This window comes from Oncorhynchus nerka, linkage group LG3, assembly GCF_034236695.1.
Source record: "Oncorhynchus nerka isolate Pitt River linkage group LG3, Oner_Uvic_2.0, whole genome shotgun sequence".
NCBI classification, from domain to species: Eukaryota; Metazoa; Chordata; class Actinopteri; order Salmoniformes; family Salmonidae; genus Oncorhynchus; species Oncorhynchus nerka.
In genome coordinates, this window is record NC_088398.1 from 53,878,255 (window position 1) to 53,904,479 (window position 26,225).

The following is a 26,225-nucleotide window of genomic DNA, read 5'->3' on the forward strand; positions in this document are numbered from 1 at the left end:
TTGTCTAGCAATGATCAACAACAAATTTGACAGAGCTTGAAGAATTTTGAAAAGAATAATGGGCAAATGTTGCACAATCCAGGTGTGTAAAGCTCTTACAGACTTACCCAGAAAGACTCACAGCTGTAATCGCGGCTGAAGGTACTTCTAAAAAGTATTGACTCAGGGGCGTGAATCCTTATGTAAATTACATTTTTCTGTATTTAATTTTCAATAAATTTGCTAACATTTCTAAAAACACGTTTTCACTTTGTCATTATGGGGTACTGTGCGTAGAAAGGTGGTGGGGGGGATATATTTAATCAATTTGGAATTCAGGCTGTAACAACAAAATGTGGAATAAATCAAGGAGTATGAACACTTCCTGAAGGCACTGTAGAGTTCCAGGCCTGCTCTATTGCAGATGCCCAGATTAGTCAATTAAGAGACAAGCGGCTTATCAGAGAGCTGGGCCTGGGACTACATCACTCAGCTGGCACAGAGACTGTAGAGTAATCCTTCTCACCCCCCCCCCCCCCCCTTAAAAGATTTAGATGCACTATTGTAAAGTGGCTGTTCCACTGGATGTCTTAAGGTGAACGCACCAATTTGTAAGTCGCTCTGGATAAGAGCGTCTGCTAAATGACTTAAATGTAAATGTAGAGGTCTCTGATACTCTCTCTGTCAGCATGCCCTAACAGCCCTGCCTTCCAGACAAGCTCCTAAATTCCCCCAACCCCTTTCACTGGGCTTGGACTGGCCTGGGCAACCAAACAGGACCAATTTCTCTTTGAAAGTCCACAGCATTTTTATTCTGTCCATTTCCCAAAAAGTACCACCAGAATCATAAATCATGCTTTTTCCTATCATAATGTGCAGTTTGATTGGACAGCAGCTGCATTTTTACTCTCTGGCTGGCACAGGACAGGGTCCATGCCAGATCACATAGATTTTTCAAACCAAAACACTTGGCACAACTGTTGATTGCTGCTTTTCTGTAGTGCAGGTGTGACTGTGGAAGTATATCATTTATTCTCCTCAGAGGAGCAGGAGGAAAACGTCAATGAATTTAATTCCATCTAAATGCTTTCTGACCTCTAAAGCTCTCAGTTCAGGAAATGTGTCAGTTTTGTCCTTTGAAATGTAATACTAATAGTTAACACAAAGCCTCAATCTACTATTATTGGGGATGATGTTTTTTTCTTTCTTTAAATGCTTTAATTTTCTGAATCAGTTAAGCAGAACAGGCTAAGCCTCCATCTTTTTATGGCAGCCAGTTCTGTTCTGAATGTTATATTGTTGAGACGTTTGAGTCTGATATTTGCGTGATGAGACAGACAGTCGCATCACTTTCAGCTGATTGTATTTCTCTCCCTGGACTAGACAGGGCAGACATGATCCAGAGATGATCTGCTATTGATTCCTGTTGGGTAATGATGAATGACTGAGAGGCTGCGGGGCTGTCAGTACCTACCTGCATACATAACATGAGAAGATATTCAGCTACTCTTGGTAGGACAATTGCGCTATAGAGTTGCTGAATATCTTCTCATCTTCAGTATGCGCCAGTGTTTCAAAGTGAGGTAGAGACCGCATTTCTTTTTCTCAGTACCTGCCTGCATACATAACCATTTGGATCTTGTCTTTTATGTATCTGAATAACACTTCACAGTATGGCTCCTTATAAAAGCTTTATGAATGCATACATTACAGCTACATAAGATATTAGAACATCAGTACCTGCATACAAAACCAGTTGGATTCTGTCTCGTATGTGGTTCATCTGGGTGTCTGTCGAAACGTCGGCTCGGTTCACCATGGCACGTGTGGTGTCGTTGGGGGCGGGCACAAGCAGTGGGCCGACAATGAAGGAGCACGCCGCCCCAGGTAGCTCACCAATGAGGCGACAGCGGTGGCTGTGGCTCGTTGGTCCGGAGCGAACCATGTGGTGGAGAGGAGGGGGCCGGCACTCATTATGGTTGGACCACCCAAACCATTCAGCAGCTGACCGGCGTGTATTAACCTGCAGAGAGGATAAGGAGGGAAACATGAAACATTAATATCACATTATGCATATAGACAACAGATGCAATGTAGCCAGACAGTGTAACCAGAGAGATGCCATTAACTAGAAAGAATCCATTTCATTCAGCATGTTTCTATGTGAGAAACGACCTGCAATTTTCATTCTAGTGTTAGGAGTTTAAAAAATGAATAAATATAATTCTACATTTAAAAATATATATATCTCTATGGTTATTTAAGACCATATTTCTTCTTCTTTCTATTTACTCCTGTCGGAGTCAGGATTCTCTCATGAAGTCTGAGTCCTGCTGCTGCAGTGTGAGATCTGAGTCATCCCCTGGGCCCTGCCAGCCCTTCCCAAACTAGTGTGTCTGAGTGGCAATAGAAAACATCATCTAAACAGGGGTGGACAAACTACGGATCTGGCCCACGAACCCCTTCAATCAGAACCGAAGGAGGTTTGACCTCATTTCCTTTTTAAAATATATACAGTGGGGCAAAAAAGTATTTAGTCCGCCACCAATTGTGCAAGTTCTCCCACTTAAAAAGATGAGAGAGGCCTGTAATTTTCATCATAGGTACACTTTATGACAGACAAAATGAGGAAAAAAATCCAGAAAATCACATTGTAGGGTTTTTAATGAATTTATTTGCAAATTATGGTGGAAAATAAGTATTTGGTCAATAACAAAGGTTTATCTCAATACTTTGTTTATATACCCTTTGTTGGCAATGACAGAGGTCAAATGTTTTCTGTAAGTCTTCACAAGGTTTTCACACACCGTTGCTGGTATTTTGGCCCATTCCTCCATGCAGATCTCCTCTAGGGCAGTGATGTTTTGGGTCTGTTGCTGGGCAAAACAGACTTTCAAATCCCTCCAAAGATTTTCTATGGGGTTGAGATCTGGAGACTGGCTAGGCCACTCCAGGACCTTGAAATGCTTCTTACGAAGCCACTCCTTCGTTGCCCGGGCGGTGTGTTTGGGATCCAGCCACGTTTCATCTTCAATGCCCTTATTGATGGAAGGAGGTTTTCACTCAAAATCTCACGATACATGGCCCCATTCATTCTTTCCTTTACACGGATCAGTCGTCCTGGTCCCTTTGCAGAAAAACAGCCCCAAAGCATGATGTTTCCACCCCCATGCTTCACAGTAGGTATGGTGTTCTTTGGATGCAACTCAGCATTCTTTGTCCTCCAAACACGACGAGTTGAGTTTTTACCAAAAAGTTATATTTTGGTTTCATCTGACCATATGACATTCTCCCAATCTTCTTCTGGATCATCCAAATGCTCTCTAGCAAAAGCAGGGGGACACGTCTGGCACTGCAGGATTTGAGTCCCTGGTGGCGTAGTGCGTTACTGATGGTAGGCTTTGTTACTTTGGTCCCAGCTCTCTGCAGGTCATTCACTAGGTCCCCCCGTGTGGTTCTGGGATTTTTGCTCACCGTTCTTGTGATCATTTTGACCCCACGGGGTGAGATCTTGCGTGGAGCCCCAGATCGAGGGAGATTATCAGTGGTCTTGTATGTCTTCCATTTCATAATAATTGCTCCCACAGTTGATTTCTTCAAACCAAGCTGCTTACCTATTGCAGATTCAGTCTTCCCAGCCTGGTGCAGGTCTACAATTTTGTTTCTGGTGTCCTTTGACAGCCCTTTGGTCTTGGCCATAGTGGAGTTTGGAGTGTGCCTGTTTGAGGTTGTGGACAGGTGTCTTTTATACTGATAACAAGTTCAAACAGGTGCCATTAATACAGGTAACGAGTGGAGGACAGAGGAGCCTCTTAAAGAAGAAGTTACAGGTCTGTGAGAGACAGAAATCTTGCATGTTTGTAGATGACAAAATACTTATTTTCCACCATAATTTGCAAATAAATTCATTAAAAATCCTACAATGTAACTAGAAAAATTTCAATTCAATTCACGTGGGAACTCCAAACTGTTTAACGAGGCTTGGGCTCCATTCCGGTCTTACTTTAAACAGTCCATCCTCTGATGGCATTCCAATTAAAACTAAAATAAGTCTGTATTTGACCCCCCTGTGACTTAAGGGTTGGAGGAGCTTCTCTCTGTGTTTTTGCTGGGGGGGGCATTAAGGTCCATGTGCTTATTGATTGTGACCTGCGGATGCCTTGTTCATCTTGCCCGGGCAGAGACTGAAGAGTGAGCTTGGCCACTCTTGAACGTCTAAAACTAGATCGTAAGTATGTCGGATTTACAATGGACCTATATATTTATATACATTACATTGGACCTATATATTTATATACATTATAATGGACCTATATATTTTTAAATAACTTTAAATAGCTTTTGACAAAAAAAAAAAATCTTGCGACCATCCACTGAATTTTGAAGCCCAACGAGGCCCGAGACAAAATTGCCCACCTCTGGTGCAAATCCTTTAACGATTTTCATTATTAGCATTAATGTGGGTATGATTTAAGATAAAATGGTTATCTTTCCAGATAGAAGCTTCTTCAGCTTGGTAAATGTACAATAACTCTTCTAAAAGATTACAAGGCAGGCAACAAAGGTGAGACTAAAAAAAAATATTAAGAACCTGTGCATCTTCTTTGCTGAGTCTTATCTTGAGGAAAAGAACACAGCACTAATATTGACAGACATTCTGCTACAGTCCTGGCACCCGTAAACCAGTCGAACACTGCTGTCTGCCTTGAGTTCAAACCAGATAAGCTCATAGCAGAAGACAAAGAGCTGTCAACGCTGGCAAGACAGATCGATGGAAGTGTAGCTATCCCATATCTCCTCCTGAGATCTTCTCAAACGACGGTTAACTCCCCCTCCCTCCATCTCCTACAATACTCTCCCTCACTTCTCTCATGTCTCTCTCCCTCTCCCACTGCTTTCCCTCAATCCCTTTCACCTCTCCCACTGCTTCCCTCCCCTCAATCCCCAGCTTTTCCTTCCCCCAGTCTCCTTCCTCCTCCATCTCTCTCCCTCCCCCCTCCTCCACACTCCCTCCATCTTGCACAAACTCCTCCATCTCCAGCCCGTCTCTCCCTTCCTTCCCCCCGTCCCCAGTCTCCCTCCCTCCTCCACACTCCCTCCATCTCGCACCCGTCCCCAGTCTCCCTCCCTCCTCCACACTCCCTCCATCTCGCACCCGTCCCCAGTCTCTCTCCCTCCTCCACACTCCCTCCATCTCCATCTCCCCAGTCTCCTCCCTCCTCCACACTCCCTCCATCTCGCACCCGTCCCCAGTCTCTCACCCTCCTCCACACTCCCTCCATCTCGCACCCGTCCCCAGTCTCCCTCCCTCCCTCTCACGCTGTGATCATTCATTCCATTCAAGTCAAACAGAATGATCAAAATCATTTAAATATTTATGGTGCCCGCTTGTCCACAAATCTATCTTCCATCTTGTACACTTGATGACAACACATCCTAAAACTGACCTGCTGATAATTCAAAATCTTTTGGATTACTTTCCCTTTAAGAGGCATTAGAAGACAAAAAAGGATCCATCAAACGCATTTGGTGTGTCATCATAGTGGTCTCTGACTTGTGATCAGACTCACTCAGGTGGAACAAATTAAAACTGGCACCTTTTTTCAATGCCTGAATTGAATGTCATTGAGAAAACAGAATGGTGTCATAACATATTTTCGGAATCCAAAAAGTAACCTAGTTTTTCAATAGTATCTGTAATCTGATTACAATATTTTTGCTGGTAACATAACTGATTGAAGTTAGTTTTAATCAGATCACATGAGTAACTCTCCAACCCTGGGTGTGGAAGAGTGGAAGAGGGGAGGATGGAGGGAGGGCAGTCGTTCTGCGAGAGATGATTCACTTAATGTATATTGATGAACCCTGTCAGAGAAAATCTCATTGCTCTGAGACCAAGCCAGCCCAGCGTGCGAGCAAGTCAGTTAGATAAACGATATGCTCGTGTCTCTAACCTGGCACTGTGCGACAGAAATGATACCATTGCCACTTCCAGATACCTGATCGAATCTAATGTGTCAGAGGGTGGCACAATCAGAGAGGCCATGGCAGTATCATTGGCACAGTGGCAAAGTTTGCAGTTGGTACAGGGACACAACACGTCATGGTTGTGTGTGTGTGTGTGTGTGTGCCAATCAACGAGACGTGAAGATATTTCTGAGAGAGAACCTTTGCATCAGTTTTCTCTGTATGTGCAAACATTTGAGCATTGCCTGCTTTAATTCAAGAGTTATCATATTGGTGCTCGGATCTCTGTTAAATTAATGACCATTGTAATGGTGTCTTGTCTTTTATCCTCCTCCCCTGCCCTGGCCTCTTTTGAGATATTCTGACTCACACAAAGATCGCTTTCAGGTACGTTTCCTTACTTGAACTACACCAGAGAGCAGCTCTGACAACAGGAAGGTGTTTCAATCTCACAACCCACTCCCTTTGATTCTCAGAAATGAGCTCCAAACTGAACAAAGTTTACCCTCCAGAGCATATGGTGAAGAAATACACCCATCGAACATGAAACGATTGTTCTCCCTCTTTAAAAATATGATCTAGTGCGTGCTGTCAGGGGAGCCATCCTGTTTCTAAATCAATCTTTAGGAGGGGGTGAAAATCAAAGACTGTTTGATCGCTGGCTGGGATGCACTTGAACTCACTCAGCTCCTTTCAGATTCTCTCCTTTTCTATCTTCACCTCTTCTTCTCCGCTCCTGTCCTCCTCTCAGCTTCCTTCCTCTCCTTTTCTATCTTCACCTCTTCTCCTCTCTTCTCCTGTCCTCCTCTCAGCTTCCTTCTTCTCCTTTTCTATCTTCTCCGGTCCTCTCTCAGCTTCCTTCCTCTCATTTTCTATCTTCACCTCTTCTCCTGTCCTCCTCTCAGCTTCCTTCCTCTCATGTTCTATCTTCACCTCTTCTCCTCTCAACTCCCTTCCTCTCCACTTCTCTCAGCTCCTCTCCTCCTACTTGCCTTTCCTATCCTATCTGCTCCTCTTTCCTTTACTTCCCTGACCTCTCCCCTCTTCTACCCTGTCTTCTCTTCTCCCCGTTCATCTCCTCTTATTCCCACGGACCTCTCAACAGATCAGCAGAACCTCTTACCATTGGTCGTATCTAAAATCACCGTCGTAGACCCAGCAGCACCCACACTCTTGACGTTTCAAGAGAGATAGAAATTGAATATTTATGTGTGTGTGAGACATGGCAGCAGCATGGGTAAAAATAACACAAACCCCATGTCTCAGATCTCGAACTGTGCAGCCATAGACCTGTGTGCAGCAGCAGCAGCAAACACAATGCAATGAGTGACACCTGCTGGTGACTTGGGGATCTATTTCTGAATAGATCATAGGCTGTTAAGATACACAGCTCAATAAGGCTTTACTGTTCAGTGGAAATATTAAGGAATCATATACGCCTGAGTGAAAGTGTCAGAGGTTACCTCAGGTTATCTGTTCTGATCTCCAAAGGTCAGAACAATTTTAAGCCCTCTGAGAAACTTCATAAATCTTTATGATTTAAACGCACAGTGGCTGCTTGCTCAGGAACCGCACAACTCACAGAACAGTACGGTTGCCATGGTATGAGGGAGGTATTCCACTCGCATGGCATAAGGATCTACCTTCCCTCTAGGAGTATATTTTGACATCACTAACGCGTTTTCATAAAAGGCACAAAGTTGATCATAAAATCCTCCCTTACTGGCATTACAACTGTTACGTACTCTTAAATACTACAACTATAAACATAGGTTGACAGGAATTAGTACAGGAGTTAGGCGTGGTAAGCGTGTCTTGAATTGTTTGTCCCGTATAGGCTAGATGTATAATGTAATCACCAGAACTGTGAGAGGAGAGACACCTTCTCAGGGATAGTGCTTTACATAGATGGGTGTTAATTAAACCTTTACGTATTGGCACTTTATCACCTCGATAGCAACACTTTCTGGGTCTCAGTTGGATGCGGAGATCTTATAATCACAACAGCACTCCACAGAGTACTTCGTCTGCAGAGTGCGGTTGTGTAGGCATCCTTACTGCCTACAATGTAACACTCCTCCACGAGAACCGGCCTCCCTTGTTTGATGGTGTATGCCTCAGTGTGACCCTGTATTTCTCACATGACAAAGTACAACAGCATATGCCCTTTTCAGCCACGTAGGCATAGTCACTGTAAAAACGTCCACACCAACACCATATATATTATGTCATGCTTATGGATGACCCTTGGCCAAGGACATGTACTGTCAAATCAACTTTATGCAGGTCTCTAGTCTAGTACGCACGCACGCACACACACACACACACACACACACACACACACCACACACACACACCTATTCTGTTGTTCCATACTCAGCTGCCCTCTGAAGCATAGAGGTGACAGGGAGAATGAAGACTTGTGGGGCATGAAGAGGTTGTTGTCAGTTAAATGCAGTAAAGGCACATGGCCTTAGCCTGGTCCCAGATATGTGTTGGAGCATAAACAGATTTGGGACCAGACTTTACAAAGCCTGGGGCAAACACAATATAAAAGTTTATACTTTCTTCAAACACCTTTATATAATTTTCTACAATGAAGGAATCATTCATGAGTCTCATTTCCTAAGCATCTCTCCTAAAACAAGAGCCAATCTTTCACATTTATTTCAGACTTTTTAGTCGGTATTAATATTGCAATAAACTGAACTAAATGGTCTCATTTTACAGACCCAATCAGACTCCGAGAAAATGTGCCGTTAGAATACAATGAGTTTTTACCTAACCTTTGGGAGCAAAATTAACAAACCTAACATCATAAATTCAGTTGGTGAAAGTGCTATACACCTCATTAAGGGAATACAATTTCCTTCCTCAATTGAAATACCCTTCATGTATCACCTGAATCGAGCTCATTGTCGAGCCTAATAAGAAATACGTGGCAGATGAACAATAGAGCTGGTAGGATAATAAAAGTACCTTCATACCTAAAGTAATCCAGATAACCTTGCCTAGGCCTCCTTTAAACACACAGATGCTTTTTTAGAAAGTGGAGGAAATATCGACTATATTTTTTAAGAGAGCAATGGAAGAAAGGACTTGGTTTCCTTCTGGGGGGGTTTCAGCTGGTGGAAATAAGGATGGCAGAAAGGACATGGTTTCCTTCTGGGGGGGTTTCAGCTGGTGGAAATGAGGATGGCAGAAAGGACATGGTTTCCTTCTGGGGGTTTCAGCTGGTGGAAATAAGGATGGCAGAAAGGACATGGTTTCCTTCTGGGGGGTTTCAGCTGGTGGAAATGAGGATGGCAGAAAGGACATGGTTTCCTTCTGGGGGTTTCAGCTGGTGGAAATAAGGATGGCAGAAATGACATGGTTTCCTTCTGGGGGTTTCAGCTGGTGGAAATAAGGATGGCAGAAAGGACATGGTTTCCTTCTGGGGGGGGTTTCAGCTGGTGGAAATAAGGATGGCAGAAAGGACATGGTTTCCTTCTGGGGGGGTTTCAGCTGGTGGAAATAAGGATGGCAGAAAGGACATGGTTTCCTTCTGGGGGGGGGGGTTCAGCTGGTGGAAATAAGGATGACAGAAAGGACATGGTTTCCTTCTGGGGGGGTTTCAGCTGGTGGAAATAAGGATGGCAGAAATGACCGTGTGAATGAAAGCAGTAGCCAATAAGAGCAACAAAAAAGAAGCATCCACACAATTCAACTATTTATATAGAATTCAAATTTTTAGGAGGAAAATGTGAGACTCAATCCCATTCCAGGTCTCTGCTATTGTGAGGCATTCAAAACGAGCAGAAACTATTTCAATGTGACAGTTCAATATGAGTGTAAAACAAGTGGTTCATGAATTCTTTCATCCATCAAAACTATGCTCAACTAGATGGGTCCTTTCTTTCCTCCCTAAAGCTGCAATTTAAAAGCAGAAACCAGCAAATTACCATAGCTATTCAAATTATTTGTAATTTTAATAATTATACAATTCTGTGTAGCCTACGTTTGATCTGAGTAGCCTACGTTTGATCTGAGTTTTCTAGAGAAATAATCTCACAACATTATGGGCCATGATCTTGTATCGAAACTCATGCCAGAGTACAGTGCATTCGGGAAAGTATTCAAACTTCGACTTTTCCACATTGTTACTTTACAGCCTTATTCTAAAATGGATTAAATAAATGAAAAATCCTAAATCTACACACAATACCCCATAATGACAAAGCAAAAACAGGTTTTTCTAATCTATTGCAAATTTATTACAAATAAAAAACAGAAAAACCTTATTTAAATAGGTATTCAGACCCTTTGCAACGAGACTCGAAATTGAGCTTAGGTGCATCCTGTTTCCATTGACCATCCTTGAGATGTTTCTACAACTTGATTTTAGTCCAACTGTGGTAAATTCAATTGACTGGACATGATTTGGAAAGGCACATACCTGTCAGAGTTGACAGTGCATGTCAGAGCAAAAACCAAGCCATAAGGTCGAAGGAATTGTCCGTAGAGCTCCGAGACAGGATTGTGTCGAGACACAGATCTGGGGAAGGTCTCCAAAAACACAGTGGCCTCCATCATTCTTAAATGGAAGAATGGAAAATGGAACCACCAAGACTCTTCCTAGAGCTGGCCACCCGGCCAAACTCAGCAATCGGGAGAGAAGGGCTTTGGTCAGGGATGTGACCAAGAACATGATGGTCACTCTGACAGAGTTCCTCTGTGAAGATGGGAGAACCTTCTAGAAGGACAGCCATCTCTGCAGCACTCCACCAATCAGGCCTTTATGGTAAACTGGCCAGACGGAAGCCACTCCTAAGTAAAAGGCATATGACAGCCCGCTTGGAGTTTGCCAAAAGGCACCTAAAGGACTCTCAGACCATGAAAAACAAGATCCTCTGGTCTGTTGAAATCAAGCGTCACGTCTGGAAGAAACCTGGCACAATCCCTACGGTGAAGCTTGGTGGTGGCAGATTCATGCTGTGGGCATGTTTTCAGCGGCAGGGACTGTGAGACTAGTTAGGATCGAGGGAAAGATGAACAAAGCAAAATACATAGAGATCCTTGATGAAAACATGCTCCAGTGAGCTCAGGACCTCAGACTGGGGGCGAAGGTTCACCTAACAGGACAACTAACCTAAGCACACAGTCAAGACAACGCAGGAGTAGCTTCGGGACAAGTCTCAATGTCCTTGAGTGGCCCAGCCAGAGCCTGGACTTGAACCCGATCGAAAATCTCTGAAAATAGCTGTGCAGAGACACTCCCCATCCAACATGACAGAGCTTGAGAGGATCTGCAGAGAATAATGGGAAAAACTCCCCAAATACAGGTGTTACGGATACAGTTATCCTGTGTGTGTGTGTATCCTGTGTGTGTGTTTCTTTTCTCTCCTTCTCCCCTCCCAGGTGAAAATCATCACTCCCCAATCAGTCAACAATCAATCATCAATCAGAAGACACACCTCCTCCTATTTCCTACCCTATCACAGTTCCTTCCCCATGGTTTAAAAACCCCATCATTTGTTTGTTCTAGAGCAATCTCTCGCGCAATCTCTAGCTCAATCTCTCTGTAAATGCCATGTCTGTAGGTCTTTGTGTTTCACTCTCACTTTGTGTCTTAACCTCTCTTTTGTTTAAGCACCTCATAGCACTTTGTCATCACCTGTGAGTATTGTTTTTGGTTATGGTGTTTGTTTGTTTGCTGGTGGGAAAAGGGGAAACCAAGACAAGTCGCCCTTGGGCATACACTACCCGTAGGTGAACTTTGTTAAATACACTAGTTAGAACTGGGCGGACCACCCACTGTATTTTTGGTTAGTTAGTTAGCTGTTGTTAAAGTAGGCTAGCCTAGCTTAGGGGTGTTTTTGAATACTTATTGTTTCTTTTCCTGCTCCCCCCATTACCGTGTGTTTATAAATAAACCTGGAGTTTGACGGTAGATTTCTGTTGTCGTGGTTATTTCGTTCACACTTTTACTTTGTCAGAATAATAATTTGCATGAGTTATGTTACGGGTCTCATTACCATCCCCCTAGACTGTCGGACCAAAAGGGATTCGTAACATAAGTGGGGGCTCGTCCGGGATCTGTCATAACTGACACCCATGCCGCTCATGTAGATTGTTGTAGTGGTATAGTTCAGTGTTGAGCGTCATAGCTGAAGTAGCATTAGTGTTTGCTATTTTCTTTGGCACTTGTGAAGTAGTGTAAAAATGACTACTTTTGATTTGAAATCCTTTTTGGATAACCCTTCGTGGGAGGTTTTTGACAAATGTCGTAGAGTTGATTTAATGACCTTGGCTGACCATTATTCAGTATCGATTCCACAGAGTTTAGTTAAGGCGGAGGTTAAACGGCTAGTATTAAATGTATTGTTGGAAGAGCAGGTGCTTGTGTTACCGCTGCCTGAGCCTACTACCCCTGTAGCGGATGTTGCTGCTCCTGTAAGGCCATTGGTGTCTGATAATGAGGGCGAGGCTAAAACACCAGCCACATTGTCCCGTTTTGATCCACTCTCCCCACTGTCAAATGGTGATGCCAGGAGGGATGTCCGTTTAGCACAGTTCCAACTGGAGGTGGAAGAGAGAGCCCAAATTAGGCAAGAGACTCTCCAGTTGGAGATATGTAAAATAGAGGCAGAAAAAGAACGAGAACAACGGCATTTGGAGATGTGTAAAATTGAGGCAGACAGAGAACAAAGGCAGTTGGAGTTCAAAATGCGCCAGATGGAACTGGAGGCAGAGACAGCGAGGCTAGCCTCCGGTCCTACTGTGCCTGTTTGTGAGCCGTCCTCACCTGCTGTGTCCTCAAACACGTTTGACATTAGTAGGCAGATTGACTCTCTGAACAAAGGTACTAAGGCAGAGGTTGACTCCTATTTTTGTGTATTTGAGCGTATAGCCGTAGCATTGAAATGGCCTGAAGAGGTATGGTGCATATTACTTCAGTGTAAATTAACTGGTAAAGCCCAAGAGGTTTTGTCAGCGCTACCTCTGGAGGACAGTTTGAATTACGAAGTGGTCAAAGCTACTGTTCTTCGTGCCTATGAGCTTGTGCCTGAGGCATACCGACAGAGATTTAGGTCTCATAGAAAGTCTTCTAGTAAGACTTATGTGGAATTTGCTAGAGACAAGGGAAATCTGTTTGATAAATGGCATGCTGCTAGTAAGGTAACTGATTTCAACTCTCTCCGGGAGTTAATCTTGTTGGAAGAGTTTAAAAATTGCTTGCCCGAACGCATTGTAGTTTACCTAAACGAACAGAAAGTATCCTCCCTGGCAGAAGCGTCTGTGTTGGCAGACGAGTTTGTGTTGACGCACAAGAGTGTGTTTTCGGCTCAAACTGAGAGTCGAGCCACTGAGTTTCCTACCTTTAGCCCTAGTCGGCCAGCAGTAGTATATCAAGCACGCCAGAAGAATGAGTGTCCCTGTTTCTATTGTCATAAAGTAGGACATATGATTAATGATTGCTTCCTGCTTAAACGCAAACAAGGGATGCCTCTTCGTGCCAAGCCACCAACAGGTGTTGCTCTAATTCGTATGGTTGTGAGGTCTGCAACAAAACAGGTGCCTCAGGGTAACTGTAGTTTGAAAGTCTCAGTCCCCGACCGCAGTTATGAACCATTCATTTTCGAGGGGTTTGTGTCCCTAACGAATGACGAAGCGTCTCAGCGACCGGTTAAAATCCTTAGAGATACTGGTGCGGCGCAGTCGTTTATATTGTCAGATGTGTTGTCCTTATCTGACGATACATACTGTGGTTCCAGTGTGTTAGTGCAGGGTATTGAAATGGGTTTTGTCCCAGTGCCATTGCACTTTGTGAAAGTACACTCTGAGTTAATCAGTGGAATATTCAGAGTGGGGGTACGCCCTATGTTGCCAGTGAAAGGTGTGACCTTTATAATGGGTAACGATATTGCCGGAGGAAAGGTAGTACCCGTATTGGAAGTATTGGATAAAAGTGACCACTCTCTCTCTAATGAGCTGGCACAGAGTTATCCACATGTGTTCCCCGCTTGTGCTGTCACTCGTGCTCAGGCACGACAAGAGGGTGACGAGATAGATTTGTCGAACACTGTTCTGTTCAAAGAGGTTGGTCATGGACAGGTGCACCCTGTTGATGCCAAGGTCTTGGCTATAACTGCATTCCCTGCCCCTACCACCAAACGAGAGCTACGCCGCTTTTTAGGGATGGTTGGCTACTACCGTAGCTTCTGTAAGAATTTCTCTGCGGTAGTTGCTCCATTGACCGATTTGCTTAGTCCAGCTAGACCATTTGTGTGGTCCCCTGATTGTAAGAGAGCTTTTGAATCAGCGAAAGCACTCTTATGTAGTACACCTGTACTTGCTGCTCCAGATTTTGAACAACCGTTCAAACTTGAGGTAGATGCTAGTGCCAGAGGTGCTGGTGCTGTTCTACTGCAGCAGGACAAGAGTGGAGTGGATCATCCCGTTTGCTATTTTTCACGTAAATTTAATAAATGTCAAACAAACTATGCGACAATAGAACAAGAAGCTCTTGCTTTGTTGTTGGCTCTGCAATACTTTGAAGTATATATTGGTTCCAGTGCCCTACCCATGATTGTATATACTGACCATAACCCCTTAGTTTTTCTCCACCGAATGTACAACCAGAACCAGCGCCTTATGCGTTGGGCGCTGATTGTACAAAATTATAATTTGGAGATCCGCCACAAAAAGGGTTCTGATAATGTGTTGGCAGATGCTTTGTCTCGTGTGTGAAAATGATTTCTGTATGTTTTGCAAGGTTGTTGCTTTGTTGTGAGTATTCATTGAAATACTGTAGTCGCAACCCCTAGGGTTGCTCTTTTAAGGGTGGGAGTGTTACGGATACAGTTATCCTGTGTGTGTGTGTATCCTGTGTGTGTGTTTCTTTTATCTCCTTCTCCCCTCCCAGGTGAAAATCATCACTCCCCAATCAGTCAACAATCAATCATCAATCAGAAGACACACCTCCTCCTATTTCCTACCCTATCACAGTTCCTTCCCCATGGTTTAAAAACCCCATCATTTGTTTGTTCTAGAGCAATCTCTCGCGCAATCTCTAGCTCAATCTCTAGCTCAATCTCTCTGTAAATGCCATGTCTGTAGGTCTCTGTGTTTCACTCTCTCTTTGTGTCTTAACCTCTCTTTTGTTTAAGCACCTCATAGCACTTTGTCATCACCTGTGAGTATTGTTTTTGGTTATGGTGTTTGTTTGTTTGCTGGTGGGAAAAGGGGAAACCAAGACAAGTCGCCCTTGGGCATACACTACCCGTAGGTGAACTTTGTTAAATACACTAGTTAGAACTGGGCGGACCACCCACTGTATTTTTGGTTAGTTAGTTAGCTGTTGTTAAAGTAGGCTAGCCTAGCTTAGGGGTGTTTTTGAATACTTATTGTTTCTTTTCTTGGGTCCAGCTCAGCCCCTTTTCCTGCTCCCCCCATTACCGTGTGTTTATAAATAAACCTGGAGTTTGACGGTAGATTTCTGTTGTCGTGGTTATTTCGTTCACACTTTTACTTTGTCACAATAATAATTTGCATGAGTTATGTTACGGGTCTCATTACCATCCCCCCTAGACTGTCGGGCCAAAAGGGATTCGTAACAACAGGTGTAATTGCTGCCAAAGGTGCTTCAACAAAGTACTGAGTAAAGGGTCTGAATACTTATGTAAATGTCATATTTCAGTGTTTTATTTTTAATACATTTGCAAAAATGTCTAAAAACCTGTTTTTGCTTTGTCCTTATGGGGTATTGTGTGTAGATTGATGAGGAGAAAAAACTATTTAATATATTTTGGAATAAGGCTGTAACGTAAAAAAATATGGAAAAAGTCAAGAGGTCTGAATACTTTCCGAATGCACCGTAGACCAGGTTTGAGCAGAATCATACAGCATGGAGCAAAAAGTCAGGTTCAAAATTATTGGCACCTTTGATAAAGATGAGAAAAAAAAGACTGGATAACTTATTCAAATACTGAGCTATATTGTATTGTCATGATGTTGCCCTCTTTGGGTACAGCAAGCCCATCCCCCTCTCCCAGCCTCCCCCTGCCTCCTTCAACTAGGCTGCTGTGGTCAGAGAGAGGTCATAAATTCCTGAGAAGACCCTGCCTCATGGCCACACAGTATAACGACAGAGTGAATTTTCATAGAGAACAAAGGAATTTCTTCCACCTCACAGAACTTGAGGTCCGAACAACATTTATGTTCCGGAGAAGGCATAAAAGATCGGTGAAGAATCCAGCTACGAGCTGGTCCGTTTGTTACATTTTGGTGAAGCTCATGGGAGACGGTGTGGCCACATTGCCATAACGCTGTTTATATAATAGCCTCAGATATGAGGATTACATCTAATTGTTGTATAAGAGGAATAAGTGAGTATGATACTGTTTGTAAAATTGTGTGATGTGATTTTGGACTGTTTAATGAAGGAAACTCCAATTCCCTTTTGAGTTTAACTAAATCAGAGGACCGCCCCTTAGCCCAGTTAGGGTCAGGCATCCTGGGACAGCCCTTTTCTGCAATTCCGAATAAAACCCAACTTTGAGAAATTATCACCAGACCATGTTTTTCTCCATTAGGAGGGGACGAAGGTTGCAGACCATTGCTGAATCTTTTAACCATACCACGTGGTTAAACTCTTAGACAATCGATACAGACAGAATAAGACAAGTCTTTGATATTAATTACTAGTCTGCAGCTAGGAATTCGGTATCATTGAACGCGAAGAACGACAACCGCAGAAACATTCACTCCATAACGAAACGGATGATTGTCGCTCTGAACTATCCCCTCTAACCAAGACAGAGAGAGAGAGAGGACAAACTCTCCAACAGAAACTAACTTTTCAACAGCGATCAAGACGACACACTGAGCGTAAATATATATATTGATTGCAATTGTTCCCGAATGAGTGAGCGTTCATGTGCAAAGGATTAGCATTTCAATTGTTATAATTATCACTCTGTAGTGACTTCTCAGCTGACACCCCCTTTTGTCCACCAAGCCGCGATACCGGTTTAGCCCACTAGGGCACATTCCCCTATCATTTCTTGTAACCATATTTACCTTGATTGTTTGTTTATGTATTTCTGTGAATTACTTAGTTAGTAATAAATAAATTATTTAAGACAATTGATGTATGGATGACTCATAGTGAAGACTGGGTTTGTGCAGAAAACCAACAATTTACGACGTTTGGAATGAGACTAACGTGAGGTAAAGTAAATAATTAATTAATCAGAAGACTATGGATCAGATATGAAAATATCTGAAAGGTTATATTGGGAAATTATAACTTTGTAATCTGAATATTTTCCTTGGTGCCCCGACTTCCTAGTTAATTACAGTTACATGATTAATCAGTTTGATCTCGTAACACTAATTACAGAGAATATTTGATAAAAAACTATAAGTCTTCAGTTTAAATGAGGGTAAAGACACTACAGTATGCTGAAAGAAGTTGGATAATTATTTTATACTAATATCATTGCTCAGTGAAAGATTTTGTTTAACAAACAATATAATTATTTCTAAAAAGGTGACAATTATTGGTACCCCTAAACATTCTTATAAAAAAAAAATCTAAATAAATTAAATCTGCATTAACATTCTACTTTATTTCAATTAATCTCTTTTTAAGAAACTGTACTGTGGCCTTCCATGGATTTCTGTTTCACTGGGGTATAAAAATTAGTTAACAAGAATGTAAAATCCCTTCGTCATCCATCGCCAATGGTTGCAATTGGTACAAATATATAGCAAAACAAATTAAATATACCACTTACCACTGTTAGGGAAACCATTAAGAAGTTTAAACCACTGGAACAGTGGTAAACTTGCCTGGTATTGGACACAGGTGTACTGTATCTTGTTAAGGTCAATGGGATTATGAACTTTACCAAGTACCAGGACATTTTAGCCAAAGACCTGGTTGCCTCTGCCAGGAACCTGAAACTTGGCCGCAAGTGGACCTTCCAGCAAGAGAATAATCCCAAACACATCAAAATCCACAAAAAATGGTTCATAAACAGCAAAACCCACATTTTTCAATAGCCAACTCGGGCTCCGGACTTTGAAGAGGGCAGTCCTTAGGTGCAGACCGAAGGATATAAAGGCTCTGTAAAGATTCTGTATTGAGGAAATGTCTAAAATCCCAATGTGTTCTCTAATCTCATAAAACATTTTTGAAAAAGGCTGTTAAAAAAGTGCAGTTATCCTCACAAGGGAAGGGTGCTGGAGAATTGAAAACAGGGGTTCCAATCATGAACACCTATCTTTGAGATTTTTTTGTATTACTAAAATGTATTTTCTGAGCAATTGTATAAAATAATATAATTTTCCTTTTTGTTGCATACAATAGCTCAGTATTTTAATGACTCATTTTATAAAGTATTTTTATGTCATCTTTATCATTGGCAATAATTCTGGACCTGACTGTATCACTATATAAAGCAAGGGTGGGCAATAATTCTGGACCTGACTGTATCACTATATAAAGCAAGGGTGGGCAATAATTCTGGACCTGACTGTATCACTATATAAAGCAAGGGTGGGCAATAATTCTGGACCTGACTGTATCACTATATAAAGCAAGGGTGGGCAATAATTCTGGACCTGACTGTATCACTATATAAAGCAAGGGTGGGCAATAATTCTGGACCTGACTGTATCACTATATAAAGCAAGGGTGGGCAATAATTCTGGACCTGACTGTATCACTATATAAAGCAAGGGTGGGCAATAATTCTGGACCTGACTGTATCACTATATAAAGCAAGGGTGGGCAATAATTCTGGACCTGACTGTTTCACTATATAAAGCAAGGGTGGGCAATAATTCTGGACCTGACTGTATCACTATATAAAGCAAGGGTGGGCAATAATTCTGGCTTGAGGGTCACATCGGGATTTGAAAATTCAACAGAGGGCCGCACAGATCCTTTTTCGGACTGGCAGGTCGAAAGGGCAGATATTTGAAAATATATGTAGGTCCATTATAATTTCTACACACAACAACTGTTTTACTCAAACCTCCCGGGGGCAGTTTGAATGGACTCGGACCGTAATTTGCCCACCCGATACAGTTGAAGTCGGAAGTTTACATACACCTTAGCCAAATACATTTAAACTCAGTTTTTCACAATTCCGACATTTAATCCTAGTACAAATTCCCTGTCTTGGTCAGTTAGGATCACCACTTCATTTTAAGAATGTGAAATTTCAGAATAATAGTTGAGAGAATGATTTATTTCAGCTTTTATTTCTTCACATTCCCAGTGGGTCAGAAGTTTACATACACTCAATTGCTTAACTTGGGTCAAACGTTCCGGGTAGACTTCCACAACCTTCTCATAATAAGTTGGGTGAATTTTGAAACATTCCTCCTGACAGAGCTGGTGTAACTGAGTCAGGCCTCCTTGCCCGCACACACTTTTTCAATTCTGCCCACACATTTTCTATAGGTTTGAGGTCAGGGCTTTGTGATGTGTGGTGGCTTATTTCTGCTTTAGCAAATGAGGAGAGTTACACACTTCACACACCAGTCAGAGTTATACTTAAAGTCCATCTTAAATAATAAGAGCTTTGCAATAGCCTTTTGACTTTCAATGATGCGCCATCTCTAATGAACCAATGAAAGTACCAACAGAAAAGTACAAAGATCTTTTATAGCCAAGATACACCCCTCTCAACTTACATGATGAACCACAGATCTTAGGAACAGTTCACAAAGGGACTTTATAATTGAGAAAGGAGTATTCCTTAGCCAGATAACAATCACTATAAATTATCGTTCAGTTTGGTCCCTAAAACGAGGTTCTAATCTCGTTCCTGGTAATTCATAGCACAGAACCATTACCTCATGTTATCTGGAATGATCTTTAGGTTTTATCACCCAAAGACATCGTAAATCTCCTCTGTCAGTGCTCTCACATAGAGGCCCATCCTCAGTGGAACACACACACAATAGTTAACAGAATACTCTATTATGTCGAATAAAACAACCATTAAAATGCAATACAAGCATTATAACATAATCTTGCAATTTTCCACGACAGATGGCCACTCCAATACCTTGACTTTGTTGTCCTTAAGCCATTTTCCACAACTTTGGAATAATGCTTGGGGTCATTGTCCATTTGGAAGACCCATTTGTGACCAAGCTTTAACTTCCTGACTGATGCCATGAGATGGTTTCAATATATCCACAGAATTTTCCTCCCTCATGATGCCATCAATTTTGTGAAGTGCACCAGTCCCTCCTGCAGCAAAGCACCCCCACAACATGATGCTGCCACCCCCGTTCTTCACGGTTGGGATGATGTTCTTCGGCTTGCAAGCCTCCCCCTTTTTCCTCCAAACATAACGATGGTCATTATGGCCAAACAGTTCTATTTTTCTTTCATCAAACCAGAGGAAAGTTCTCCAAAAAGTAAAATCTTTGTCCCCATGTGCATTTGCAAACCGTAGTCTGGCTTTTTATGACGGTTTTGGAGCAGTGGCTTCTTCCTTGCTGAGCGGCCTTTCAGGTTATGTCGATATAGGACTCTTTTTACTGTGGATATAGACACTTTTGTACCTGTTTCCTCCAGCATCTTCACAAGGTCCTTTGCTGTTGTTCTGGGATTGATTTGCACTTTTTGCACCAAAGTACGTTCATCTCTAGAAGACAGAACGCCATACCGCATTCCTGAGCGGTATGACGGCTGCGTGGTCAAAATGCTTGCTTGCTATTGTTTGTACAGATGAACGTGGTACCTTCAGGCATTTGGAAATTTCTCCCAAGGATGAACCAGACTTGTGGAGGTCTACAATTTGTTTTCTGAGGTCTTGGATGATTTCTTTTGATTTTCCCACGATGTCAAGCAAAGAGGCACGGAGTTTGAAGGTAGGCCTTCCACAGGTATAGCTCCAATTGACTCAAATTATGTCAATTAGTCTATCAGAGTCTAAATTAGTCTATCAAATTAGTCTAAAGCCATGACATCATTTTCTGGAATTTTCCAAGCTGTTTAAAGGCACAGTCTACTTAGTGTATTTAAACTTCTGACCCAATGGAATTGTGATACAGTGAATTATAAGTGAAATAATCTGTCTGTAAACAATTGTTGGAACAATTACTTGTGTCATGCACAAAGTCGATGTCCTAACCGACTTGCAAAAACTACAGTTTGTTCGCAAGACATTTGTGGAGTGTCTTTTGTACACTGTGTATACAGTATGGACCGGGTTGATCACGAGCCACCAGTAACTCTCAGGCCACCTAGGAGTAGCTCACCAAACAATTCTGAAAGTACTTTTTTTTTTTTTTTTCACCTTTATTTAACCAGGTAGGCTAGTTGAGAACAAGTTCTCATTTGCAACTGCAACCTGGCCAAGATAAAGCATAGCAGTGTGAACAGACAACACAGAGTTACACATGGAGTGAACAATTTACAAGTCCATAACACAGTAGAAAAAAAGGGGAGTCTATATACATTGTGTGCAAAAGGCATGAGGAGGTAGGCGAATAATTACAATTTTGCAGATTAAATCTGGAGTGATAAATGGTCAGATGGTCATGTACAGGTAGAGATATTGGTGTGCAAAAGAGCAGAAAAGTAAATCAATAAAAACAGTATGGGGATGAGGTAGGTAAAAATGGGTGGGCTATTTACCAATAGACTATGTACAGCTGCAGTGATCGGTTAGCTGCTCAGATAGCAGATGTTTGAAGTTGGTGAGGGAGATAAAAGTCTCCAACTTCAGCGATTTTTGCAATTCGTTCCAGTCACAGGCAGCAGAGAACTGGAACGAAAGGCGGCCAAATGAGGTGTTGGCTTTAGGGATGATCAGTGAGATACACCTGCTGGAGCGTGTGCTACGGATGGGTGTTGCCATCGTGACCAGTGAACTGCGATAAGGCGGAGCTTTACCTAGCATGGACTTGTAGATGACCTGGAGCCAGTGGGTCTGGCGACAAATATGTAGCGAGGGCCAGCCGACTAGAGCATACAAGTCGCAGTGGTGGGTGGTATAAGGTGCTTTAGTGACAAAACGGATGGCACTGTGATAAACTGCATCCAGTTTGCTGAGTAGAGTGTTGGAAGCAATTTTGTAGATGACATCGCCGAAGTCGAGGATCGGTAGGATAGTCAGTTTTACTAGGGTAAGTTTGGCGGCGTGAGTGAAGGAGGCTTTGTTGCGGAATAGAAAGCCGACTCTTGATTTGATTTTCGATTGGAGATGTTTGATATGAGTCTGGAAGGAGAGTTTACAGTCTAGCCAGACACCTAGGTACTTATAGATGTCCACATATTCAAGGTCGGAACCATCCAGGGTGGTGATGCTGGTCAGGCGTGCGGGTGCAGGCAGCGAACGGTTGAAAAGCATGCATTTGGATTTACTAGCGTTTAAGAGCAGTTGGAGGCCACGGAAGGAGTGTTGTATGGCATTGAAGCTCGTTTGGAGGTTAGATAGCACAGTGTCCAAGGACGGGCAGGAAGTATATAGAATGGTGTCGTCTGCGTAGAGGTGGATCAGGGAATCGCCCGCAGCAAGAGCAACATCATTGATATATACAGAGAAAAGAGTCGGCCCGAGGATTGAACCCTGTGGCACCCCCATAGAGACTGCCAGAGGACCGGACAGCATGCCCTCCGATTTGACACACTGAACTCTGTCTGCAAAGTAATTGGTGAACCAGGCAAGGCAGTCATCCGAAAAAGTCAAACCGAAAAACATGAAATGTTCACGTGTTCTACCTCACAAGAATCAGACACTGCAACCTCCCAGCAACAAAACATTGACATTATTTAACCCCTGGTTAGCCAGTATTGGCTTTAAAAGCCAAACCCGTAGCACGCGCTCCAGCAGGTATATTTCACTGGTCACCCCCAAAGCCAATACCTCTTTTGGCTGCCTTTCCTTCCAGTTCTCTGCTGCCAATGACTGGAACGAACTGCAAAACTCACTGAAGCTGGAGACTCATATCTCCCTCACTAACTTTAAGCACCAGCTGTCAGAGCAGCTCACAGATCACTGCACCTGTACATAGCCCATCTGTAAATAGCCCATCCAACTACCTCATCCCCATATTGTATTTATTTATCTATCTTGTTCCTTTGCACCCCAGTATCTCTACTTGCACATTCATCTTCTGAACATCTATCACACCAGTGTTTAATTTCTATATTGTAATTACTTCACCACCATGGCTTATTTATTGCCTTACCTCCCTTACCTCATTTGCACACACTATATATATTATTTTTCAACTGGATTATTGATTGTATGTTTGTTTATTCTATGTGTAACTCTGTGTTGTTGTATGTGTCGAACTGCTTTGCTTTATCTTGGCCAGCTCGTCATTGTAAATGAGAACTTGTTCTCAAGTAGCCTACCTTTTTGAATAAAGGTGAAATATATATATATATATATTTTTAAACCTAACACGTTATCTGCCAATTAATTTCCAGCAATATTGCCCATCTGTCTGTGTGGTGCGCATGTCTGTCTATCACTCCGTGTGTAGACAGTTGATGTGATAACAAACTTGTGGGTTGACAGAAATACTTTCACCATAACCTCCTCAATTAATTGTTAACTGCATAATAGGCTTACCTGGCAGATGTACAGTACCAGTCAAAGGTTTGGACACACCTACTCATTCAAGGGTTTTACTTAATTTTTTCCTATTTTCTACATTGTAGAATAATAGTGAAGACATCAAAAGTATGAAATAACACATATGGAATCATGTAGTAACCAAAACAAGTGTTAAACATATCAAAATATATTTTATATTTAAGATTCTTCAAAATAGCCTTCCTTTGTCTTGATGACAACTTTGCACACTCTTGGCATTCTCTCAACCAGCTTCATGAGGTAGTCACCTGGAATATATTTCAATTAACAGGTGTGCCTTGTTAAAAAAGTTCCTTTGTGGAATATCTTTCCATCTTAATGCATTTGAGCCAATCAGTTGTGTTGTGACAAGGTAATGGTGGTATACAGAAGATTTGGTAAAATACCAAGTCCATATTATGGCAAGAACAGCTCAAATAAGCAAAGAGAAACTACAGTTCATCAATACTTTAAGAAATGAAGGTCAGTCAATGCAGAAAATTTCTTAAAGTGCAGTCGCAAAAACCATCAAGCGCTATGATGAAACTGGCTCTCATGAGGACTGCCACAGGAAAGGTAGACCCAGAGTTACCTCTGCTGCAGAGGAGAAGTTCATTAGAGTTACCTGTCTCAGAAATTGCAGCCTAAATAAATGCTTCAGAGTTCAAGTAACAGACACATCTCAACATCAACTGTTCAGAGGGGACAGTATGAATCAGGCCTTCATGGTCAAATTTCTGCAAAGAAACCACTACTAAAGGACACCAATAAGAAGAAGAGACTTGCTTGGGCCAAGAAACAAGAAACGGACATTAGACTGTGTAAATCTGTCCTTTGGTCTGATGAGTCCAAATGAGAGATTTCTGGTTCCAACCGCCGTGTCTTTGTGAGACGCAGAGTAGGTGAACGGATGATATCCGCATGTGTGGTTCCCACCGTGAAGCATGGAGGAGGTGATGTGATGGTGCTTTGCTGGTGACACTGTCTGTGATTAATATTTCAAGGTACACTTAACCAGCATGGCTACCACAGCATTCTAAAGCAATACAGTTCGACACATACAACAACAGAGTTACACATGGAATAAACAAACATACAATCAATAATACCACATCTGGTTTGCGCTTGGTGGGACTATCATTTGTTTTTCAACAGGATAATGACCCAACACACCTCCAAGCTGTGTAAGGGCTATATTACCAAGGAGAGTGATGGAGTGCTGCTTCAGATTACCTGGCCTCCACAATCACCTGACCTCAACCTAATTGAGATGGTTTGTGATGAGTTGGACCGCAGAGTGAAAGAAAAGCAGCCAACAAATGCACAGCATATGTGGGAACTCCATCAAGACTGTTGGAAAATCATTCCAGGTGAAGCTGGTTGAGAGAATGCCAAGAGTGTGCAAAGCTGCCATCAAGGCAAATGGGTGGATACTTTGAAGAATCTAAAATCTAAAATATATTTTGATTTGTTAAACACTTTTTTGGATACTACATGATTCCATGTGTTATTTCATAGTTGTGATGTCTTCAATATTAGTTACAATATATAAAATAGTAAAAAATAATAATAATTGAATGAGTATGTGTCCAAACGTTTGACTGGTATCTAATATTTGTTATTTGTTATTTGCAAACTAGGCCATGAAACGAGCAGCAGCAGTACAGAACCATCACTAGACAGGCACATTAGACGGCACATTCCTCACTCACTAGATGATGCAATAAAAAATAAATAATCTACTTGTTAGTTTTCTTCCAGACCCCCACAAGAAATGGTCTTCTGTTGTAATTTAAGCATTTACATGATTATCCAATTTCATTGTTTCTCTATAAACAATTGTAATGTTGAGAGTGAAAAACAAAAACCAGGCAAAATTCAACTGAGAAAACATAATTTGGGAAAATATCAAACATAATTTGGAAAGAGAAAATCACAGATTTTATAGGGCCATCATTTTATTAAGAGTTGTTTATTTACCATTATTTATTTTACCAAGTATGTTGACAGAAAACATTATTGTGTACAGTAAGGACCAGTGGAAGAGTTGCAGGCAAGAGGAAAAGAGAATAATTTGAAAGTTTGAAAAGAAATGAGTAGATCTCATGCTAGAGAAGGTTGGAAACACCTGGTATGGACTATATATAAAGTATATAGCATGGCTCTGGAAGGGAGGGTTGTTACCATCGTCTTAGATGTTGTTCTGGTACAGGGACACTTCGCAGCGCTGCCCCAATCACCATGAAGAAGGCTGACAGTAGAAGAGACACCCGCAGACCTGCAGCACAATAGGGGAGAGATGTAGCATGAAAGGGGCGAGGTGGAGAAAGAGGGGAGAGAGTAAAGAGAAGAGGGGAGACAGCGATGGGAGAGGTGGGGTTGAAGTAGGTTAGTTTGGGGACTAGAGAGAGAAAAATGGGAGGTTATTCTGTATAACTGTTCCAAATGTTACAGTACTACTACACAGTGCATTCGGAAAGTATTCAGACCCCTTTACTTTTTCCATTTTGTTAAGTTACAGCTTTATTCTAAAATGGATAATAAAAAAAAGTCATCAATTTACACACAATACCAAGTAATGACTAAGTGAAAACAGGTTAAGAAATGTTTGCTAATTTATAAAACATTTAAAACAGAAATACCTTATTTACATAAGTATTCAGACCCTTTGCTATGAGACTC

General features: G+C 42.0%; 1 protein-coding gene across 1 annotated transcript in view; it reads right to left on the minus strand.

The window, feature by feature from the left end:
* LOC115110810 (solute carrier family 49 member 4-like) overlaps positions 1 to 26,225 on the minus strand; it is a 76,222-nt gene that overhangs the window by 44,226 nt on the left and 5,771 nt on the right. Inside the window, 3 exon segments of the mRNA XM_029636719.2 lie at positions 1,720 to 1,860; positions 1,863 to 2,002; positions 25,728 to 25,821. Coding sequence (XP_029492579.2) covers positions 1,720 to 1,860; positions 1,863 to 2,002; positions 25,728 to 25,821 — 375 coding nt within the window.